The sequence below is a fragment of the Xyrauchen texanus genome, chromosome 17 (genome assembly GCF_025860055.1).
Source record: "Xyrauchen texanus isolate HMW12.3.18 chromosome 17, RBS_HiC_50CHRs, whole genome shotgun sequence".
Taxonomy (NCBI): domain Eukaryota; kingdom Metazoa; phylum Chordata; class Actinopteri; order Cypriniformes; family Catostomidae; genus Xyrauchen; species Xyrauchen texanus.
Window position 1 is genome coordinate 32,679,234 of NC_068292.1, and position 19,472 is coordinate 32,698,705.

At 37.0% G+C, this 19,472-nt stretch overlaps 1 protein-coding gene across 7 annotated transcripts in view; it reads right to left on the minus strand.

The window, feature by feature from the left end:
* The window catches only part of ptprub (protein tyrosine phosphatase receptor type Ub), a 309,428-nt gene that overhangs the window by 29,933 nt on the left and 260,023 nt on the right, over positions 1-19,472 (minus strand). For 3 of the 7 annotated variants that reach the window (XM_052147302.1, XM_052147301.1, XM_052147306.1), the window contains 5 exons: positions 14,616-14,688; positions 14,374-14,450; positions 8,259-8,276; positions 5,144-5,180; positions 3,282-3,379 (listed from right to left, as the gene is read on the minus strand). In XM_052147302.1, the coding sequence (XP_052003262.1) occupies positions 3,282-3,379; positions 5,144-5,180; positions 8,259-8,276; positions 14,374-14,450; positions 14,616-14,688 (303 nt within the window). The remainder of the gene's footprint in view (positions 1-3,281; positions 3,380-5,143; positions 5,181-8,258; positions 8,277-14,373; positions 14,451-14,615; positions 14,689-19,472) is intronic. The other 4 variants (XM_052147307.1, XM_052147304.1, XM_052147303.1 and 1 more) reach the window with 3 other exon arrangements.

Here is a 19,472-nt window from a genome sequence, read left to right on the forward strand (position 1 = left end):
AGTGCACCTCACGAGCGTAGCCCTTAACTTCCATAGTAATTAATTTAAAATGCTCGCTCACTTTCACTCAAAATGCACCAGTGAAAACGTACACTTAGTCACAGGCGCCGAAGAAATCCACTTTGCGCACGCTCACAGACTGAGTTCTGCTGCTGCTGAATATTCTCATTATAAACAACAAGGTGTAGAAATTATGTAAATAAGATATTTATCATGCAGCTTCATTGATTATAATATATGTGAAGTTGACCATTTAGTCACTGTCTTGATTTACTGATGCATAGAACAGCAATTAACTAATTTAGGAACACAGTTCCCAGCATGTTTGGTGTTTGGTTACATTTATATTAATAAATTTTATATACAGAAATAATCTTCAATTATAATTTTAGTCATAATTTTGAAGTACTTTCAAATTCACAGTAATGGTGAAGATGCCATAACAACCAGTGGCCGAATTAATTATTGCATTTAGTGCACTGGTAATACACTGCGGTCTTGACTAAGACCTTAAGCTGAGACCCAGATCCAGACCAAGACACTGAGATCTATATGGTCTCAAGAGGTCTTGAGACCAAGACCACAAGATCAAGACTCCAAATCTGCTTGCTACAAAGCGCCCTGTCTGTTTGCCATCAGGGGTGTAAGGGTGTATCAGTAGCTTATTCACAGTAACATACTATTCGTTTGTGGGTGTTGTATCATTAATGATTGCTATTTCTGACTACCAGTCTCCCACCTTCAACCATCACCTCTTTGGATAGAGACTGTGTGGTGACTGGAGAGGAGACAAAGGCCTCCTGAATAGCTCAGGCTCTAAAAACAAACAGTTAGCACTCCCAATGTAGGAGAACACTAATAGAAGTGAGAGGGAAGCTGAGAACTTTTGCTACAGCTCTGGCATTTCAGTCAAAAAAACTTGAGTTCTGAAAAAGTCTGTAAATGAGCATCTTATGACATTGATTAAGGTGAACTCAAGTCCTTTCAAGGAGCTACTCTAACCAGAGTGAAAAATTAAAGGAGTTTGAATGAGTGGCACCCCGAGACTCATCTGCTAACATTCTCCAATGTGGAGTGATTGTCTCTCAGACCTTGTGCAAAAGTCTGTTGTCTCCTGTTCTTCAATGACTTGCCCATCATCCCTACCTGTTTACACTTCTGCTTCTGTGCCTGTAGCCGAATTAGTAGAGAAGACTTGTTAGCCAATTTCACACTACAGATAAATAGGATTGTAACTTCTCTTTAAGTGCTTTGCTGCCTCCAAGTCCACAAAGGTCGGAAGTCGTAATTGCGATGCGATGTGCGTTCTTAGTGCACTGATAATCTGGTCTTGACTAAAGCCCTATTCGGAAGGCAATTTTTTCTCAGGGTGACGTCAGTTAAATTACATTTTCATGGATCCTCTGTGACAAAATGTATGCATTTGGTTAGAATGACAATTAAATCATGTGGGACGAGCGAGACTTTTTGTCGATCACATAATTGCAGTTGCATGTTATATGGAAAATCTATCAATCCGCAAACTCTGTCCTCTGTATTTGCATTTAAATATGTTTGGAATTAAGCTAAAATGAAAATAAAAATGTTAAAACATGAGGGAACTCCGCTGCAAAGCGCTGCAGACAGTGTACATTTTCACATACGGAGCAAGCCAAAATTCTTGCGAAGAGTAATTAAACCTATCAAGAAACTGTAGGGACCAGACAGCCAAATAAATCTGTCAATGGGGGTACACGTTTCGTCACCTGCATCACCTCAGTTGCGCCGCTGGCATGCTCTCTCATAAGCGCATGCAAGGATATATAGAAGCTGCACATATTAAGGACAGTAAAGATAGTTTGAGGAACAATGGTAAAAATGGATTTCTTATGTTTTATCTATCAAAATGACGGACATCATTTTGAATTATCTGTCAGTTTTTAAAAAGTGGAGGTCGAAATTAAACCTTTTTCTTTCCCTTCTACTTAAGAGTTCCCACTCACTTATTTCAAACATTTCTGTTACACAATCCTCCAACTTTAACAACTGTCCATTACCGCAAGAGCTGTTAACACGGGCAGTGCAAACATACAGATTTCCGAAAAGGATTTCCAAAATGGCTTTTGAATTGTAAACTCAAAGATTTGGATGACAGTTAAATTACCACATGACCTTGGTGTTTGTCAAAAAACAGTAGGTAATTTGGACAAGAATTTTCTCGCGGGAGGTGGGAGAAAAACAATGACATTTCGGATTCGGATGGCAATAAAATCACTGACTACCCCTTGAAAATACTGGAATTACCTCACGTCCCCATGTAAAATAACTGCCATCCAAATATGGCTTAAGACCATAAGCCGAGACCCAGATCCAGACCAAGACTTTAAGTGTAGAGATCAAGGACAAAACACTGAGTAACGAGACCCAGATCTAGACCAAGACCACTTTTATATGGTCTAAAGAGGTCTTGTGCCCCAAACCACAAGATCAAGACTCCAACTGTGATTGTATTACCATGGTACATATCCAAAAAAATCATGGAATTAGCATTATACATATCCAAAAACATGAAAGTATCTTGTAACATGTCCATACAAACCATAATTATATCATGGTACTTTTTGTGTGAACTGTACTGTAACTGCAAAGCATTTACATTTCAAAACAACATATTTTTACATGAAGAAATGTAAATATGAGTGGTGCTTGCCTGTGCCAACATTATGCTAGAGTGTTGTGGGTGGTTACAGGGCATTGTCGTTTTGAGTGGTTTTAAAGCATGTTGCAATGTGGTTGCTAGGGTGCTTGGGGTGATTTCTACGTGGTTGTTAGGTGGTTGTTTACTGGACAAATAAAAAACGGCCATGCTTTGGGATTAGTTTTTTGGCTATTTCTTCACACACCAGGTGTCTAATCAAATTCAATTGCTTAGAAAAGAAATAGCACACCTCTCCTCAACATATCCATAGTACAAACAGGACAAGTTATGCACAAAAGTTTAGTACTAAGGGTTAGGGGTTTGTTCAAATCCCTGACCCTAAGAATGAACAAAAATTTAAGTGACAAAATGTGTTTCGAAAAAATACTTCTATAGTTTGTTTTGTTTTACATAGATAACCGTTTATGTTGGCATGTTTATGACTGTATTGAAAAAGAAGTGCCATTATAATGAATTTAAATATATCCAAATACTGAACATACAGACACACACAAACACAAACAAGTAAACTGACTGTAAATGAATGGTTTTTGTGAACAGGTTTATGGGTTAGTGTGAAGATGAGGAAGATTCTAGAACATACCCTGCCCACCTCCACTAGCTTGGTGATCATGACAATACTGAAGCAGTTCTCTTGCCAAACCATCCTCCAAAAGTCATACACTGTCTCCTGCTTGGGCCCTGTAAACAAAAACATGCACACATATTCAGTGAATGGCAGCCAGTGCTCCACACAGTGGGTTTAATTTACCAAGTGTCACTGCATGTTATGAGGCGGTTATGTAATCCAGAGGCTTGAGGAGAGTAATTCAATAGCAGACATTTCTGGTGAATGGAGCAGCTTTTAACCTCAGCAGGATGTGGCTCTCTGATAGAAAGAGCTAATTTCTCCCATCAATTGACTCTGCCTAGAAATTCAATTAGGGGGAAAGACAGACAAGCCACAAACATGTCATGATTTATTTATGGGAGATCTGCAACGATGAGAGAAGAGGGTGACCTTGTTTTAGTAGGCCTGAGAAAAAGGATTGGGGGAAAGTTTATGCCTGATATTTCTCTTTCTCTCTCTCTCTCTCTCTCACACACAAACACACACACACACTTACTTGGATATTTAAATGGGGACATGTACAGATATACACATATACAGGGTTGGGAGGGTTACTTTCAAAATGTATTCCACTACAGATTACAGAATACATGCTGTAAAATTAGATTACTCAAGGTCAGTAACATATTCCAAATACTTTGGATTACATCTTCAGCACTGGTTATTTTTTCACTTGTTTTGACTATAAAAATCTGCCAGTACAGTAAAACAAAATACACATGTTAAAAATACATTCTCTGAAAAACCTAAATATCTTATGCAGTGTTATTTCTAAAACAAGATAAATCAAACTGATCTTGTTTTAAGGATTTTTAGATATGTTTACAGTTTTTAAAAACAAACAAAAAAAATATTATCAAGAATATGATTTTTGCCCTTATATCAAAGGTCTTACTAGAAAAAAGAAATTATGATCTAACGTGAATTTTCGTGTATGTAAACTGGCTAGAAATAGCATTTTAGCTTAGCGTAAAGCTAACAATTAACACAAGGTTTATTTCTATTTCTTCTGCTCCAAACTTACTTCAAACTTACTTCAAAATATGATGTTACATTCATTCTCTGTCTGCACGTATGAATGTAACACATCACAAGAAAGTGTTTCACCGCTGTTCAAAAGCACTTTGGATCGCATCATTTATATGTATAAATGTTTTCCATCTGAAATGACTAAATATTAAATGAAACAAATGATAATAAAAATTAGTAATCAAAATACTTTTTGAATGTAACTATTCTAATTAACAATTATTTAAATTGTAACTGTAGTGGAATACAGTTACTTATATTTTGTATTTTAAATACGTAATCCCCTTACATGTATTCCGTTACTCCCCAACCCTGCACATATACTTAAAATAAACAGCAGTATTTGCTTTTTTATCAAATTATTATTCAATTAAGGATGTACCTTAATGTCCCCAAGGGAGGTTTTGTCATACATAGCTCACTTTTGCGGACAATTCTGTTCCCATGCTATAGCTAAGTACATACACTCACACACACACACACACAATCTGAATGGAATTAGTCTTCTCTCCTCCTGAGTTCAAGCAGGTATTGTGCTGCTTGTGTTGATGGGGGTCTTAGGCTAGAAGACAGCAGGTGGCAATTCTTACACCACCTCACAATCTCTATTCCCACAACTCCTCAATAATTTCATTGCTCTGAACTCATTCCATCTGTAAGAGTGTTTCACTCATAAACACACACAGACACGGACTAAAGAGAGGGAAGTGCTCTCCCCTTGGGATTGCACACTGCCAGATAGAACCACATGCTGTAAACAAACACACACATCCATCCACAAGTTCTGCCCATACAAAGATACTCACCCTGAGTGGCGATGAAGTGGTTGGATCGATGGTAACCCTAAAAGAAAGAGAGAGATGTAACATGCTGTGTAAGCCATCTGTGTCCCAGAAACATCACGCCTGTGTCTCTAGCCCTTTCTCTGTGTATCTCTTCACATCTTTTCATCTCCAGTCCTACAGAGTGTAAACGTTCTTCAGAGGACCAAGGCCTTTGCTTATACCAGTACACTGGCTATACAACTCCCCACAATCCTCCTGCCTCTTAGACATTTATAAAAACAGAATAATGATATCCACTACTAATGTCTGCTGTGAAACGGTAGCTACTGATAGTAGTTCAAATAAATTCAAGCAGTTCTTTAAAACAAGTAATCAGCTGCACTAGATGTTACTAATAAAAGGTAGCTACATTGATGTTATTAAGGGTTTATTACAATATATAATCAAATTTTCTAAATCTGGCTTGTAATTAGAGTTATAGCATCAAAATTGAACCCATAAATTAAAATAATAACAAAATAATGACATGAAACCACTGAAAAAAACTATCCGTATGAACTGATTCACTAAAATGAATTGGACTTCCCCATTCTAAGAGAGTGAGAGGACATAGAAAAGCATGTTTCAATTCACTCAGTTGTATGACCCTGTGCACAATACAGTGACTATAGTTTGAACTAATTTTAATTATATACAAGAGAGCATACTGCAGTACAGTATCTACTATATACACAAACAGTGATGATGTATTGTATGTCATGCTACACTGCTACTAAAAATCTATCTACTGGAAAATAGCTAAAAATAGCTACACCATTTAAATGCTAGTCATGCTATTATAGTTGCTACATTTAATTTGTTATTCCCTAATACTATTAACCAATACATTTGAAGCCCTGGAAACAAACAATGAAAAAGACACTCTGGTATAAGAGGAGATCAGTCCCCCGCACAATTCCTCCATCAGGTGTGGTTTCGAATTTAGAGAGGAACACAAGGAACATTTCGAAACATGCATTTTATTCATCAAAGCTCAGCATTTTCAAAGAACTTCCTTGGGAGGCTCCCAAAATTGGATCTGCTTTCATTACAAAGATGGTAGAGAATAATAGAGACATGTTTTTTCATTGTTCGTCATTTACTGCTCCATTTAAGAAAACAGCAGATGTCTAATACACTATGGATTTGGACTAGCTATTTCCTGTTCACTCCACAGACAAACATGAAAACGGAGACAGAATAAGAAATTGTGAAGGAGACATTGTAGTTTTTTGCGCATAAAGGATTAAGCTGGAACAGAGATCAGGGCTTTTTCTTTGGAACTTAACTGGTCCAAAAGAAGCATGATTGTATATTAGTTTTACATTCACTTATACTTTGATCTCACCTTTCATATCTTGTGTACTTGGGTATTGATTGTACGAAACTAAACAGAAAACTGAAACACTGAAAATACTTTCAATGTTTTTATTGACTTAAAGATCAACACCTAGGTTGGCATATTTAATGGCCTGTGCTTTCATCTCTCATAGATTTGTTTTGTTCATTTCGTTCAAATTAAACACATAGTTCACTCTTATTAAAGTCTGTAGTCATCTGTATGTCTCAATATAGATCTCTAAATCTTACTTTGTTAGTGAGACAAATACATCCAAAGAGAAAAAGGTATTTAAAATAAATACATAAATGAATAATAAGGCATAATTCATTACACAGCAGCACAGATTGCAGAGACAGTCCAGCTGGAGTTATGTGTCTTTCTCAAGGGCATGACATTAATAGGGGATCTCAGTAATGATACAGTTCGTGGGTCGCTCTATCTGCCATCAAATCTGTGATGAATATATCACCAGCCCAAAGCTGTAAGAAGCTTAATGCAGCAGAAATGCAGCCATTTATCAAGATGGAAACAAAAGCTCATTAAAAGGGAAAAAGACAATAAAATGGCTTTGCAAAACACTGACTAACTTAGCAACACTTAGAAACTGAATGTACGAAATGTTGCTACTAATGTGATGCATACAAGTTTTGTTTGTACACCAAATGTCTCTATTATTAGTATCACTTTATAATAACATACATCAACAAATTATCTGTTAAGTTTTATATCATGTGATAATTTTCAAACCAATAGTTAGAATCGTAGAAATGTCATGAAACTTTGAAAATGCCATCCATCCATCTATCTATCCATCCATCCATCCATCTATCCCTTTATCCATCTATCTATCTATCTATGCCCAAACACCTATACTGTATGTCTGTCTGTGTACATGCCATGCTTTAAACGCCCTAGTTTTTTTACTTTTGAAAAATTTCATATGAGACTTGACAAATTTTATTCTTTTAACTTGTTCATATTTGAATGTACATGAACGTATGATCCGTTAAGCATTATATCACGTTTGTTCATTTTATTAATTTTATTATAGTTATTGCAAAGTGTCAAGCTATTATTTTTTCATGTATTAATTGTCAAGAGACTTGTTAAGATTGAATGTACACTGATTGTAAAGCTATCTTGAGCTTTTGGAAAGGTGCTATATATGTAAATAAAAACTACTATCATTATTATTAAGAAGAATAAGCAGTGATGGCTTTTGAAGTATGGGCTGCCTGTTTGTACTCATCTAATTTTGACTTCCTGTCTGTAACTCTCTTCAGATTTTGATGTCTGAACTTCAGCAAAGTATTTTGAGAGAAGACCAGTTTGCATCTGCTAAAGTTAAGGTACAATTCATCTATAAAAATTTCAATTTCAGAGACTGCAGATGAAAAGTGCACCAGCAACTCCCTTTTGCACAAAGAATTATCCCAGTCCTCTGATCCCTCTCTCTACGTTTGCATGTTTGATAAAGAGTGGCAGTGAAGAAGTGAAGATTTATTTTATTTTTTTATGGTTCTGTAAAAACCAAGTACCTGTAAATAATAATAAATGAAACCCAACAGATGGAACCTGAAATTTTTATGCATCCACATTTAGGGATGAAAATAAAGGAGATTTCTCTGTCACAGAGCCGCTCTTTCTCATGTTTAAGTAATACAAACAGAGCAATGCCATGACACAGAAAAAATTAGGAAGAGAGAGCTAGAGGGTGGAATAGAGAGAAAAAAGAAAGAGCTGTGAAATACTTACTTCCCTGTTTATCCGAATCTACAGGGTCCGAAGTCGAAGAGGTGGGAAGGGGGGTAGAAAAAGACAAGACAGAGTCTGTTAATGAGAGGCTGAAGAGTGTTGAGGATTAACAGATCACAGACAGAAAGAGAGAGAGAGAGAGAGAATTAGAGAAAGAGAGAAAGAAACAAGACTTGTGTTAGCCGGCTAAGCCTAATGCCAGGGGACAGACACTAGTAGAAATGGAGGCAATACTATATTTTAAATGCAGATGTGGGTATAATATGTGTGGGTGCACAATTCTCACCTTAAATTCCATCCATCCATCCATCCATCCATCCATCCATCCATCCCTCCCTCCCTCCCTCTCTCTCTCTCTCTCTCTCTCTCTCTCTCTCTCTCTCTCTCTCTCTCTCTCTCTCTCTCTCTATCTATCTATCTATTTCTGAATCTATCTACATACCATTGAAGTCAGAAGTTTATATACACCTTAGCCAAATACATTTAAACTCAGTTTTTCACAATTCCTGACATTTAATTAAAGAAAATATTCCCTGTCTTAGGTCAGTTAGGATCACTATTTTAAGAATGTGAAATATAAGAATAATAGTAGAGAGAATTATTTATGTCAGCTTTCATTTCTTTCATCACATTCCCAGTGGGTCAGAAGTTTACTTTGTTAGTATTTGGTATCATTGCCTTTAAATTGTTTAACTTGGGTCAAAACGTTTTGGGTAGACTTCCACAAGCGTCTCACAACAAGTTGCTGGAATTTTGGCCCATTCCTCCAGACAGAAATGGTGTAATTGAGTCAGGTTTGTAGGCCTCCTTGCTCGCACATGTTTTATCAGTTCTGCTCACAAATATTTTATTGGACTGAGGTAAGAGATTAGTGATGGCCACTCCAATACCTTGACTTTTTGTCCTTAAGCCATTTTGCCACAACTTTGGAGGTATGCTTGGGGTCATTGTCGGTTTGGAAGACCCATTTGCGAATGAGCTTTAAATTCCTGTTTGATGTCTTAAGATGTTGCTTAAATATATCCACATAATTTTCCTTCCTCATGATGCCATCTATTTTGTGAAGTGCACGAGTCCCTCCTGCAGCAAAGCACCCCCACAACATGATGCTGCCCTTCTCATGCTTCACGGTTGGGATGGTGTTCTTCAGCTTGCAAAACTCGCCCTTTTTCCTCCAAACATAACGATGGTCATTATGGCCAAATAGTTAGATTTTTTGTTTCATCAGACTAGAGGACATTTCTTAATTTGCACTTGCAAATTGGAGTCTGGCTTTTGTATGGTAGTTTTGGAGCAATGACTTCTTCCTTGCTGAGAGGCCTTTCAGGTTATGTCGATATAGGACTCGTTTTACTGTAGATATAGATACTTGTCTACCTGTTTCCTCCAGCATCTTCACAAGGTCCTTTGCTGTTGTTCTGGGATTTATTTACACTTTTCGCACCAAACTATGTTCATGTCTAGGAAACAGAATGAGTCTCCTTCCTGAGCGGTATGATGGCTACATGGTCCCATGGTGTTTATACTTGCATACTATTGTTTGTACAGATGAAAGTGGTACCTTCAGGAGTTTAGAAATTGCTCCCAACGATGAAACAGATACTTTTGTTTCTGAGGTCTTGGATGATTTCTTTTGATTTTCCCATGATGTCAAGCAAAGAGGCACTGAGTTTGAAGATAGGCCTTAAAATACATACACAGGTACACCTCCAATTCAGTACATCTCCTATCAAAAGCTAATTGCCTAAATGTCTAAAGGCTTTACATAATTTTCTGTAATTTTCCAGGCTACCTAAAGGCACAGTTAACTTAGTGTATGTAAACTTCAGACCCACTGGAATTGTGATATAGTCAATTAAAAGTGAAACAATCTGACTGTAAACAATTATTGGAGAAACTACTCATGTCATGCACAAAGTAGATGTCCTAAACATCTCGCCAAAACTATATTATTACTATAATATATTACTATAATATTAAATATGTGGAGTATCTATCTATCTATCTATCTATCTATCTATCTATCTATCTATCTATCTATCTATCTATCTATCTATCTATCTATCTATCTATCTATCTATCTATCTATCTATCTAAAGTTCTCTTTTCATTTCTTTCAACAGAACAATACAGTCTGCAAAACGCTCAAGCTTAAAGCTTTCCATTCAGAATAAACAAAGTGAACAAGCAACTCACGTATTGAATCAAAAGGCCCAGACAGTTAAGGTGAAATGTGTCTGGGAAAATGTCAAAACACTACACTTTGCCAGGTCAAAACACTACACTGTAAGTGCAATTGTCACAACTGATTTATTGGACGTCACAACTGATTTATTGGACATCGCAACTATTTTGCATGTCTGCAAAATGTGGCAACACACCCAAAACATTGAATTCATGCTTCAAAACCTAGTTATTGTGCCAGTAAATTGGCCAATGCAACCAAAATGAAAAGTATTTTTAGTCATCGTGTGAGCCGTACTGGTCAAAATGTTGAGATGTTTTTTACACCATGGCAGTCAACCCTGGAAATGTTTGTTATATACAAATTTCAATTTAGTTGACACTGACTGCTTACTGTACAATATAAGAATGTCATTTTCATATAGCTGAGTGCTATTGTGTATAACACTGAACTATTTAGATACCAATTTCAACAGTAGGTAAAAGTTCACTGAGAAAAGTCAATAATGTACAATACTGTAGTACACAGAAAAAGGATATGCACATTTGTATGTATACAGTTTGTAGCAATGTGTTTACATGTAAACAGAAAATTCACATTTGCATGTTTACACATTTCTTATGTGTAAAGTCATATATAGTGAACAGAAAATTGCCATGAAATGACATCCATGCAGACCCCCCAGACCCCCATTTTTTTTTAATGGATAATGTCACCATTTCCTCATTCTCATGTGTTCTAAACAACATGGAACACAAAAGGAGGTGCCAGGTAGAATGTTCAGGGTCACCATCAGGGTTGAGAAGTTACTTTAAAAAAAGAAAATTAAAAAAAATCTGTTGTTTCCTGCTTATGAGATCTTTGCTCTAAAATCAAAGGTCTTACTTGAGAAAAAAGTAATGCTCCAACATGCATTTTCATCATAGATATATTGGTTGTAGCTTTCTATACGATGTTAAAGGCTACACTGGTTAGCATTCCTTGTAAAAATACCCTAACCGTATAAAAACACTGACAAGGCGTGTAATCGTGTATTTATCGTGTATTTATGTTTCATTTGTCAAAGCGTTTCTAACTGTTTACCTGTTAAGCTGTAGAAACGTGATGTAGCTTCTCTATTATCCTGCCAAGGAAAATTCCTCAATTACGTCATATCCACCTCTTCACTCACAACAGTGTAAGGTATGGCGGAGGATCAGTGGCCTTAACAGATTCACGAACAAACAAGAACTTACTGTTAAAAACTCCCCTAATTACTGAAATAGCGCCAACCAGCCTCCACAAGCACAATAAATGTATTGACAAAGAGACAATGAACTATTGACAGAGAACCGCATGTGACATCCGCGATGCTCACCACGTGCTTATCGTGGTGGACAGGAAGGGGAAACTTTGAACGTAAAAATGTGTGTGTGTGTGTTTTTCAGTTAAACACAGAACTGCATATTGCTAATGAAATACGTGTAATCCCTGTATGTTGTGTATTTCTGAGGTATATCAAACTCGTTAGAACTGTTTCGTTGTGTGTTTTAAACTCTGAGGCCTCATATTTAATAGCCTCAGTGTATATTCCCTTTCTAAGTGTACTAAACACATGTTTCTTGGTATCAAATTAAACCTTACGATTTGTCCGAGCTGAATTCGAATATAAGATCTCTGTAGAATGATATTACGCGATGTTTTACTATCTTTTGAGTCATTCAGCCCAAAATCTCTTACTGTCATAAAACATGCAAATGAGCTTTGACAAAGGAACTCTCTCATGCCCAGAGTAAGGGAGACTTTTACGACCTCCAAAGGAATGTTCAGAGAAGTGCTGACCCTCACTTCATTCTCTTACTGAGAAAGAGAAATGAACCCTGTTAATCCTATATATATATTCTATATATCCATGTGATAAATATTGACATGTATCTAATGTGCCATCTCACATTTTCCCTTAAATGTGCTTGATCTATGTTTTCTTGCAAACTAATGGGTTAATGTTTCAGACTTTGCATACTATGGTTAACCAAAATCATATGTGTGGCATATTTGGTCTCTATAACTTGGTATTCTGAAGATTGAAATGACTGTGTACATGATATGTCGATAACAACAACATATTAGTATTACAAGTATGTTTCCTATTTTCTTTCTTGCACATGCAATGGGCAATTTTACAACAAAGAGCAATAAACCAAATTCCCGCCTAGAACTCAAACCCTTCTTATTGGTCGAGCCAATGAGAGGTGGGACCTGTTTCCTGAGGGTATAAAATTGGTGCGCCCACTTGCTCTCTCTCTCTTAGCTCGCTCTTAGCCCTGTCGCTTATCTCTTGCTTTCTGGTTCTCTGAGCCTTGTGCTCTCTCACTCTCTCGCTGAATGATGCCAAACTAGAAGGCCCCAAGGACTCCCAAGCGTGTGCCAGGCTCCGGCCTTGTCTCTGACTCTCACTGGTTCTCTCTCATCAAGACAACATCATCAAAGATCAACTGGAGCCTCAACAAATTGCATCAGGACAGTTTAATTCAAATGGGACATGCAAGTATCAAACTTAGTCTCATTATTTGATACGTTAAGTATCCTTAACCCCTTTCTAAAAAGGGCGTGTCAGAACTAATATGATGGTTTGCTCAGGCTGTTGATCTGCTGAACTTCAAACAATGCTATAACTTCTTGCCTTCCTGTATTCTGCTTCAGCCCTCTTTCCCTTGGTAAACTGTATGAATGTATGTATATGTATGTTAGAGTAGTTTAAATGTTTAGTCTAGTTAATAAAGTCTTGTTCATGTCACATGTAAAGTTGTCTGTGTCTCAAGCTCATATCTAAAGTCACTAATCATAGATTTTGACTACTTGCTCTTAATACTTAGTAAGAAAGACATTTCCCATGCCCCGAAATGTACCTTTCTATTAATTAATTAATTAATAACCAATATTGAGTGTTCACGGGATGAACCGAGTATTTGGTTGTAATGTTAATGTAGCTACATCAAGTTAACCCGATTAACTGATCCAAATATTCATAATCGATTATAACAAGTTATGATTGATTATTAATATTTCATAGAGCTGATTCGCTACCTAATGGTGGAAGAATATAGAGCTGATTCGCTACAACAGTATGAAATTGTATGAATGTAACACATCATAAGAAAGTGTTTCACTGCTGTTCGAAAACTACTCAGATTGCATCGTTAATATGTATAAATGTTTTCCAACTGAATAGTCTAAATATTAAATGAAACAAATGACAATAAAATGCAAAGTAATCTCTTCAGTAATCAAAATACTTTTTGAATGTAACTGTATTCTGATTACCAATGATTTAAACTGTTACCGTAGTGGAATACAGTTACTAATATTTTGTATTTAAAATACGTAATCCCGTTACATGTATTCCGTACTCCCCAACCCTGGTCACCATTCACTTTCATTGTATAGAAAAACAATGCAATGAAATTAAATAGTCACTAAAGCTAACATTTTGCCTAACACCTCCTGTTTTGTTCCACAGACTAAATAAAATTCATAAAGGTTTGGGGTAAAATAACACGAGTAAATGATGACATAATTTTCCATGACAAAACTATCCCATTAAAGGAGCACAAAGATAAAAAATACTTCACCATTCATGTCAGCAGTCTATAAATCGGACCACAATCTTGCCCAAATAACATTTTTGGTAGGTCAAATACAAAAGAACAGGAGTAACAAGCAACCAACTCTCAGCTGCCACTAAAAGCTGTTTTACAAGGACAAATAGAGGACTCAAAACTTTTCTATCAAAACTAGAAAGGTGTTGTAATATTAGGCCACATGTGGCGTGGCCTAGAGAAGGGAGAGTGTCTACAAATATTGAAAAGAGTCAAGGGGAGCTACATAATACAAAAAGCAGTGTGAATGTTTGTGTGTCTGGCAGAAGAGGTAGTGTGACCGCTGACTTACATCGATGTAATTGGCGTTGATATAGTCGGAGTTGGGATCCCCGAGCAGTGGGTGCAATTTCACCCTGTGGCGGTCATCTAAACACAAAGACAATCACATGAGAATACATTCTCTTGAAAGCACAACAAAGCTTTTTACAATTAAGTAATTTGGAATGTTCATATAATTGAGTATTTCTAAAGGCTATACTTTCCAACAATCATATAATTATATGTATGCAATGATTGAACAAAAGGACTCACAACCCATCAGTGTATCACATCTGCCTTTAGTTTTATCCTTCTTCTTATTGATATCCCAGCCATCAAAGAAGCTCTAAAAATACATGACCAAATCAAGAGAGAGAGAGAGAGAGAGAGAGAGAGAAAGAGAGAGAGGGAGATAGAGAGAGAAAGAGAGCATTTCTGTAAGTTTCCTTTGATATATCACAATATCCCTTGACTTTGTGTACAAATCTTTCTTTTTTTTTAAATGCTTGTTTCACCATTACATTTTTACATAAATCCCCATAAGAAACATACATTCGGTGACAATTTCAGGTTCTTTTTCTACTACTAGTCAATAGATATTTTTCACCCTTACAGTATGTTGTTACAAATCTGTATGACATTCTTTCTTCTGTGGAACAAAAAAAAACAGATGTTTTGCAGAATAATTATGCTTCTTTTCTGAATACAATGAAAGTGAATGGGGACAGACAATGCCAAGCTCCAAAGAAAGACCATAAATGTGGTACACAAGTCAATATGACTTGTGTACTATATACTGTATTTCTAAGCCATACGGTAGCTCCATCATAACTCTTGAATATGTGCAAGTCCAAGATTCTCAGTGAATAATGACTTATATTTCATTTTACTCCTAACACAAAACTATTATATGGCTTTAGAAGACTTATGTAGCTCACTAGTCTTAAGGAGCTTGGCCGTCGTTGATCACAGTATGCTTTCATTGTAAGGAAACGTCATACGGTGTGGGACAACACAACATAATTTGGAGTTTTGGGCGAACTATCCTGTCAATATGTGGAACTCCAAATATTAATTAAAATAGTTAAACATATTACTGAAAATATTACATTCAACAGCAAACACCAGTGGACACCACTTCAATATCTCAATCTCAGACAGACCAAATACATTTAACTCAATTGATTTGCATACTTAGCTCATTTCAAATTCTCAGAAGTGCCCAAACCCTGACCAACATGTCTGGCTTTCACTGAATTATTAATACAAACAGAGGTAAAATGTCCACATCAAACCAGGTGTACTAGCTGTAAACATTTAGAGGTCAATGCTAATGTGTTATGTGTGAAAGAAATGGTTTTTCAGTTTTAAGATTAAGCCACATTTTCAATTATGAATAACCTGTTTAATTCATAAGCCTGAATATATATGGTCTGTATATGCTGTATATGCTAAGCACACAATGATGAAATATTCTTGGGGGGGATTTGTCTCGCACAACCCAAAGTTTTGATGTACATCAAGTTTTAGGAACTTGTGAAAAACTTTCAATGTGAGGAATTCTTAAAACAATTATGACATAAAGTTTTCATTAATCAAGAGCTAAATCAATATTTGGTGTGGACACTTTTGCCTTCAAAACAGCACAAATTCTCCTGCTTACACCTGGACACAGGTTTTCTTGGTTGTAGGCAGATAGGATTTTCCAAGCTTTTTTGGAGGATTTGCCACAGTTCTTTTATTTATTAGGCTGTCTCAATTACTTCTGTCTCTTTATGTAATCTCAGACTAGTCAAGTCAAGTCAAATTTTATTTCTATAGCACATTTAAAAACAACAGAGCTGCGCCAAAGTGCTGTACAATATTACAATATGCAATTTAAAAGCATTGAAATAGACAAGGCAAAAGACAGGTTTATACATATAGCACCTGATATAATTCATTCAAAAGATTCATATACAATCAATCAAGCAGTTTATTTAAAAGCACTAGAGAATAAATACGTTTTAAGAGCCGATTTAAAACTTGTTAGTGTCCGAGCAGACCTCACAGCGAAGGGCAGACTGTTCCAGAGCTTAGGAGCAGCGGCAGAGAAGGCCCGACCACCCTTGGTTTTGCAGCGAAAGCGTGGAACAGTTAAAAGAAGCTGATTACACAATCTAAGATTTCTTTGGGGAGTGTACATAGTCAGTAAATCACATATGTATGTTGGTGCAGCACCGGATAGCGCTTTGTACACCAAAACTGCAATTTTAAAATCAATTCTGAACTTAACTGGGAGCCAGTGTAAAATTTCTAAGACAGGAGAGATGTGATCTCTCTTTTTTGTACCAGTCAGAAGTCTCGCTGCAGCATTTTGAACAACTTGCAGACGAGTGATTGTAGATTGAGGCAGACAACAGTACAGGGAATTACAGTAGTCCAGTCGTGATGTAATGAAGGCATGGATTACAGTCTCTAAATCTTTTGGGGACAAGAACTGTTTTACTTTTGCAATAGATCTCAATTGAAAGAAACTGCCTTTTACCACTGAGCTGACTTGTTTTTCAAAGTTAAGAACCGAATCTAATGTAAATCCAAGATTCCTTACATGAGGTCGAACACTGACAGGGAAGAAACCGAAATTAAAAGTAGCTGAGGAGCTAGGTGGGCCTAAAATCAAAATTTCGCTCTTACTTTCGTTTAATTGTAAGAAATTGTTTGCCATCCAGCATTTGATCTCATCAAAACAGTCACACAGGGCTTCCAGGGGATAAGACATATCGTTTTTTTGCCGGTAGATAAAACTGTGTATCGTCAGCGTAACAGTGGTAGGATATTCTATGTTTCTCAAATATGGCCCCCAGTGGCAGCATATATAGTGAGAAGAGAAGCGGGCTTAAAATGGACCCTTGGGGCACACCACAGACTAGGGGAACAGATACAGAAGTAAATTTACCCATATTTACTGTGAAGGTTCTGTCTTTGAGATACGAGGCCAACCACTGTAAGGCCGCACCCTGAATCCCCACCACTTTTTCCAACCGATGCAACAGGATACTATGGTCGATAGTATCAAAAGCGGCGCTTAAATCTAGTAGGACAAGCACTGCATGCAATTCGGTGTCAAGGACTTGCAAAAGGTCATTATTGACCTTCAACAAGGCAGTTTCTGTACTGTGCATAGATCTAAAACAAGACTGAAAAGTATCTGAAATGTTAGATGTGCCGAGATAAGTATTCAACTGGTCATGCACGACGCTCTCTAGAAGTTTAGAAATAAAAGGCAACTTTGATATAGGTCTAAAATTATTGAGGAGAGATGGATCTAAATGAGGTTTCTTAAGAAAAGGGTGAACTACAGCATGTTTAAAACTAGCGGGAACAATTCCAGTCGCTAGAGAACTGTTAATGATATCTGTTACAGTTGGACTCAAGGTTTCAAAAGCTTCCTTAAAGAGACGAGTAGGGACGATATCAGACTCACAACTGGAACATTTTGCCTTAGAAACAATATCAGCCAGCTGAGAAGAGGAGATAGGATGAAAACAAGTTAAAGAATTCATCGGTAAGCAGGTCAAAAGTGGATTATATATTGCTGGCTTTATTGAACCCTTGATCGTCAAGACTTTTTCATGAAAAGACTCGCAAATTCTCGCATGTTTCTCGAGAAGGAATTAGAGTAGGGGCTGATAAAGGTTTTAGCACAGAATCAATTGTCTTAAACAGCATTCTCGGCCGATTTGCATTTTCTGAGATGATTTTAGAGAGGAATTTGAACTTTGCCTCTTTTACTGATTTTTGGTAATTGATTAAACATGCAGTTAAACATTCATAAGAAATTTGAAGTTTATCTCTTTTCCACTTTCGCTCAGCCTTACGCCAATCTTGTCTAAGAGAGCGAGTAGAGTCATTTAACCAAGGCTGTGTGGGGCGCTTTCCCTTAGCTTTCCTGGGCTTAAGGGGAGCAACAGCGTCTAAAGAAATGGAGCAGGCTTTAGTAAAAAACCTCCACCATCTCTTCAGTGTTTAATTTGTTGCATGGGATAAAATCTGCAAAGTTGGCCTGATAGTGCTCAGAAAATAAGCTGGCCGTAGAAGGCTGGATAAAACGAGAATAATTCAACAACTTTGAGTGAGACAAGGTGGAAGAATCACAGACAGAATCAAACACAATTGGCAGATGGTCTGAAATAGCAGCATCAACTACTCTCAGATTTGTTACGGAAAAACCATGTGATAGCACCAGGTCTAAAATGTGCCCCCGATTATGAGTAGGACTAGAAACCGATTGTGACAGGTTGAAGGATTCAATAAGACAAGAAAACTCTTCACCAAAGGTTTGGATGGACAGCAAATATGAATGTTAAAATCTCCTAAAATCAGCAGCCTATCACATCGGGATACAATATTAGAGAGAAACTCAGAGAATTGTTGGATGAAATCTTTGTTAAACTTCGGAGGCCTGTAAATCAATGCACATAATACAGGACTCCCTAAGTTAATTCTCATTAACTGTACTTCAAAGCTTGAATACACATCCGTTTGCAGTTGATTATTTTTTAAATGATTTTTAAAAACAGTAGCAACACCCCCACCCTGACCAGAAAGTCTTGGAGTGGTAAAGAAGGCGCAATCCGGGGGAGAGAGTTCACCAAGAGATGAGAGATCACCCTGTTTCAACCAGGTTGCGGTCACAAATAGGAAGTCCAGTGAGTTTGTAGTGAAAAAGTCATTTAAAATGAACGATTTATTGGATAATGACCTTGCGTTTATTAAGGCCATCCTTAGAGTCTGAGACTCAGTTTTTTCATCATTTGAAGATGTAATATTGATAGAACAGAGATTTAGCGGGTTTACTGACCGTAACTCTGCAGCGGACTTGGAGAATGACCGACGAGATGAAATTACTGGAATGACGTCATTGAGCAGAGAAGTGAAATGTGCATCTTTACAGAAGCTGCGCCGGGATCCTCGGTGGACATATCTAGGACGGCGCACGATTTTCGAGTGCGCACAGTAATTATATATGACCCCAGAAAGACGATATGTTGAGTTCAGTTTATGCAAATCCAGGGATGAGTAGAAGATTGCCATTCTTGTACAGATATGGTAACCAAGATTTGAAACAACAGCGTAACAAAGTGTATT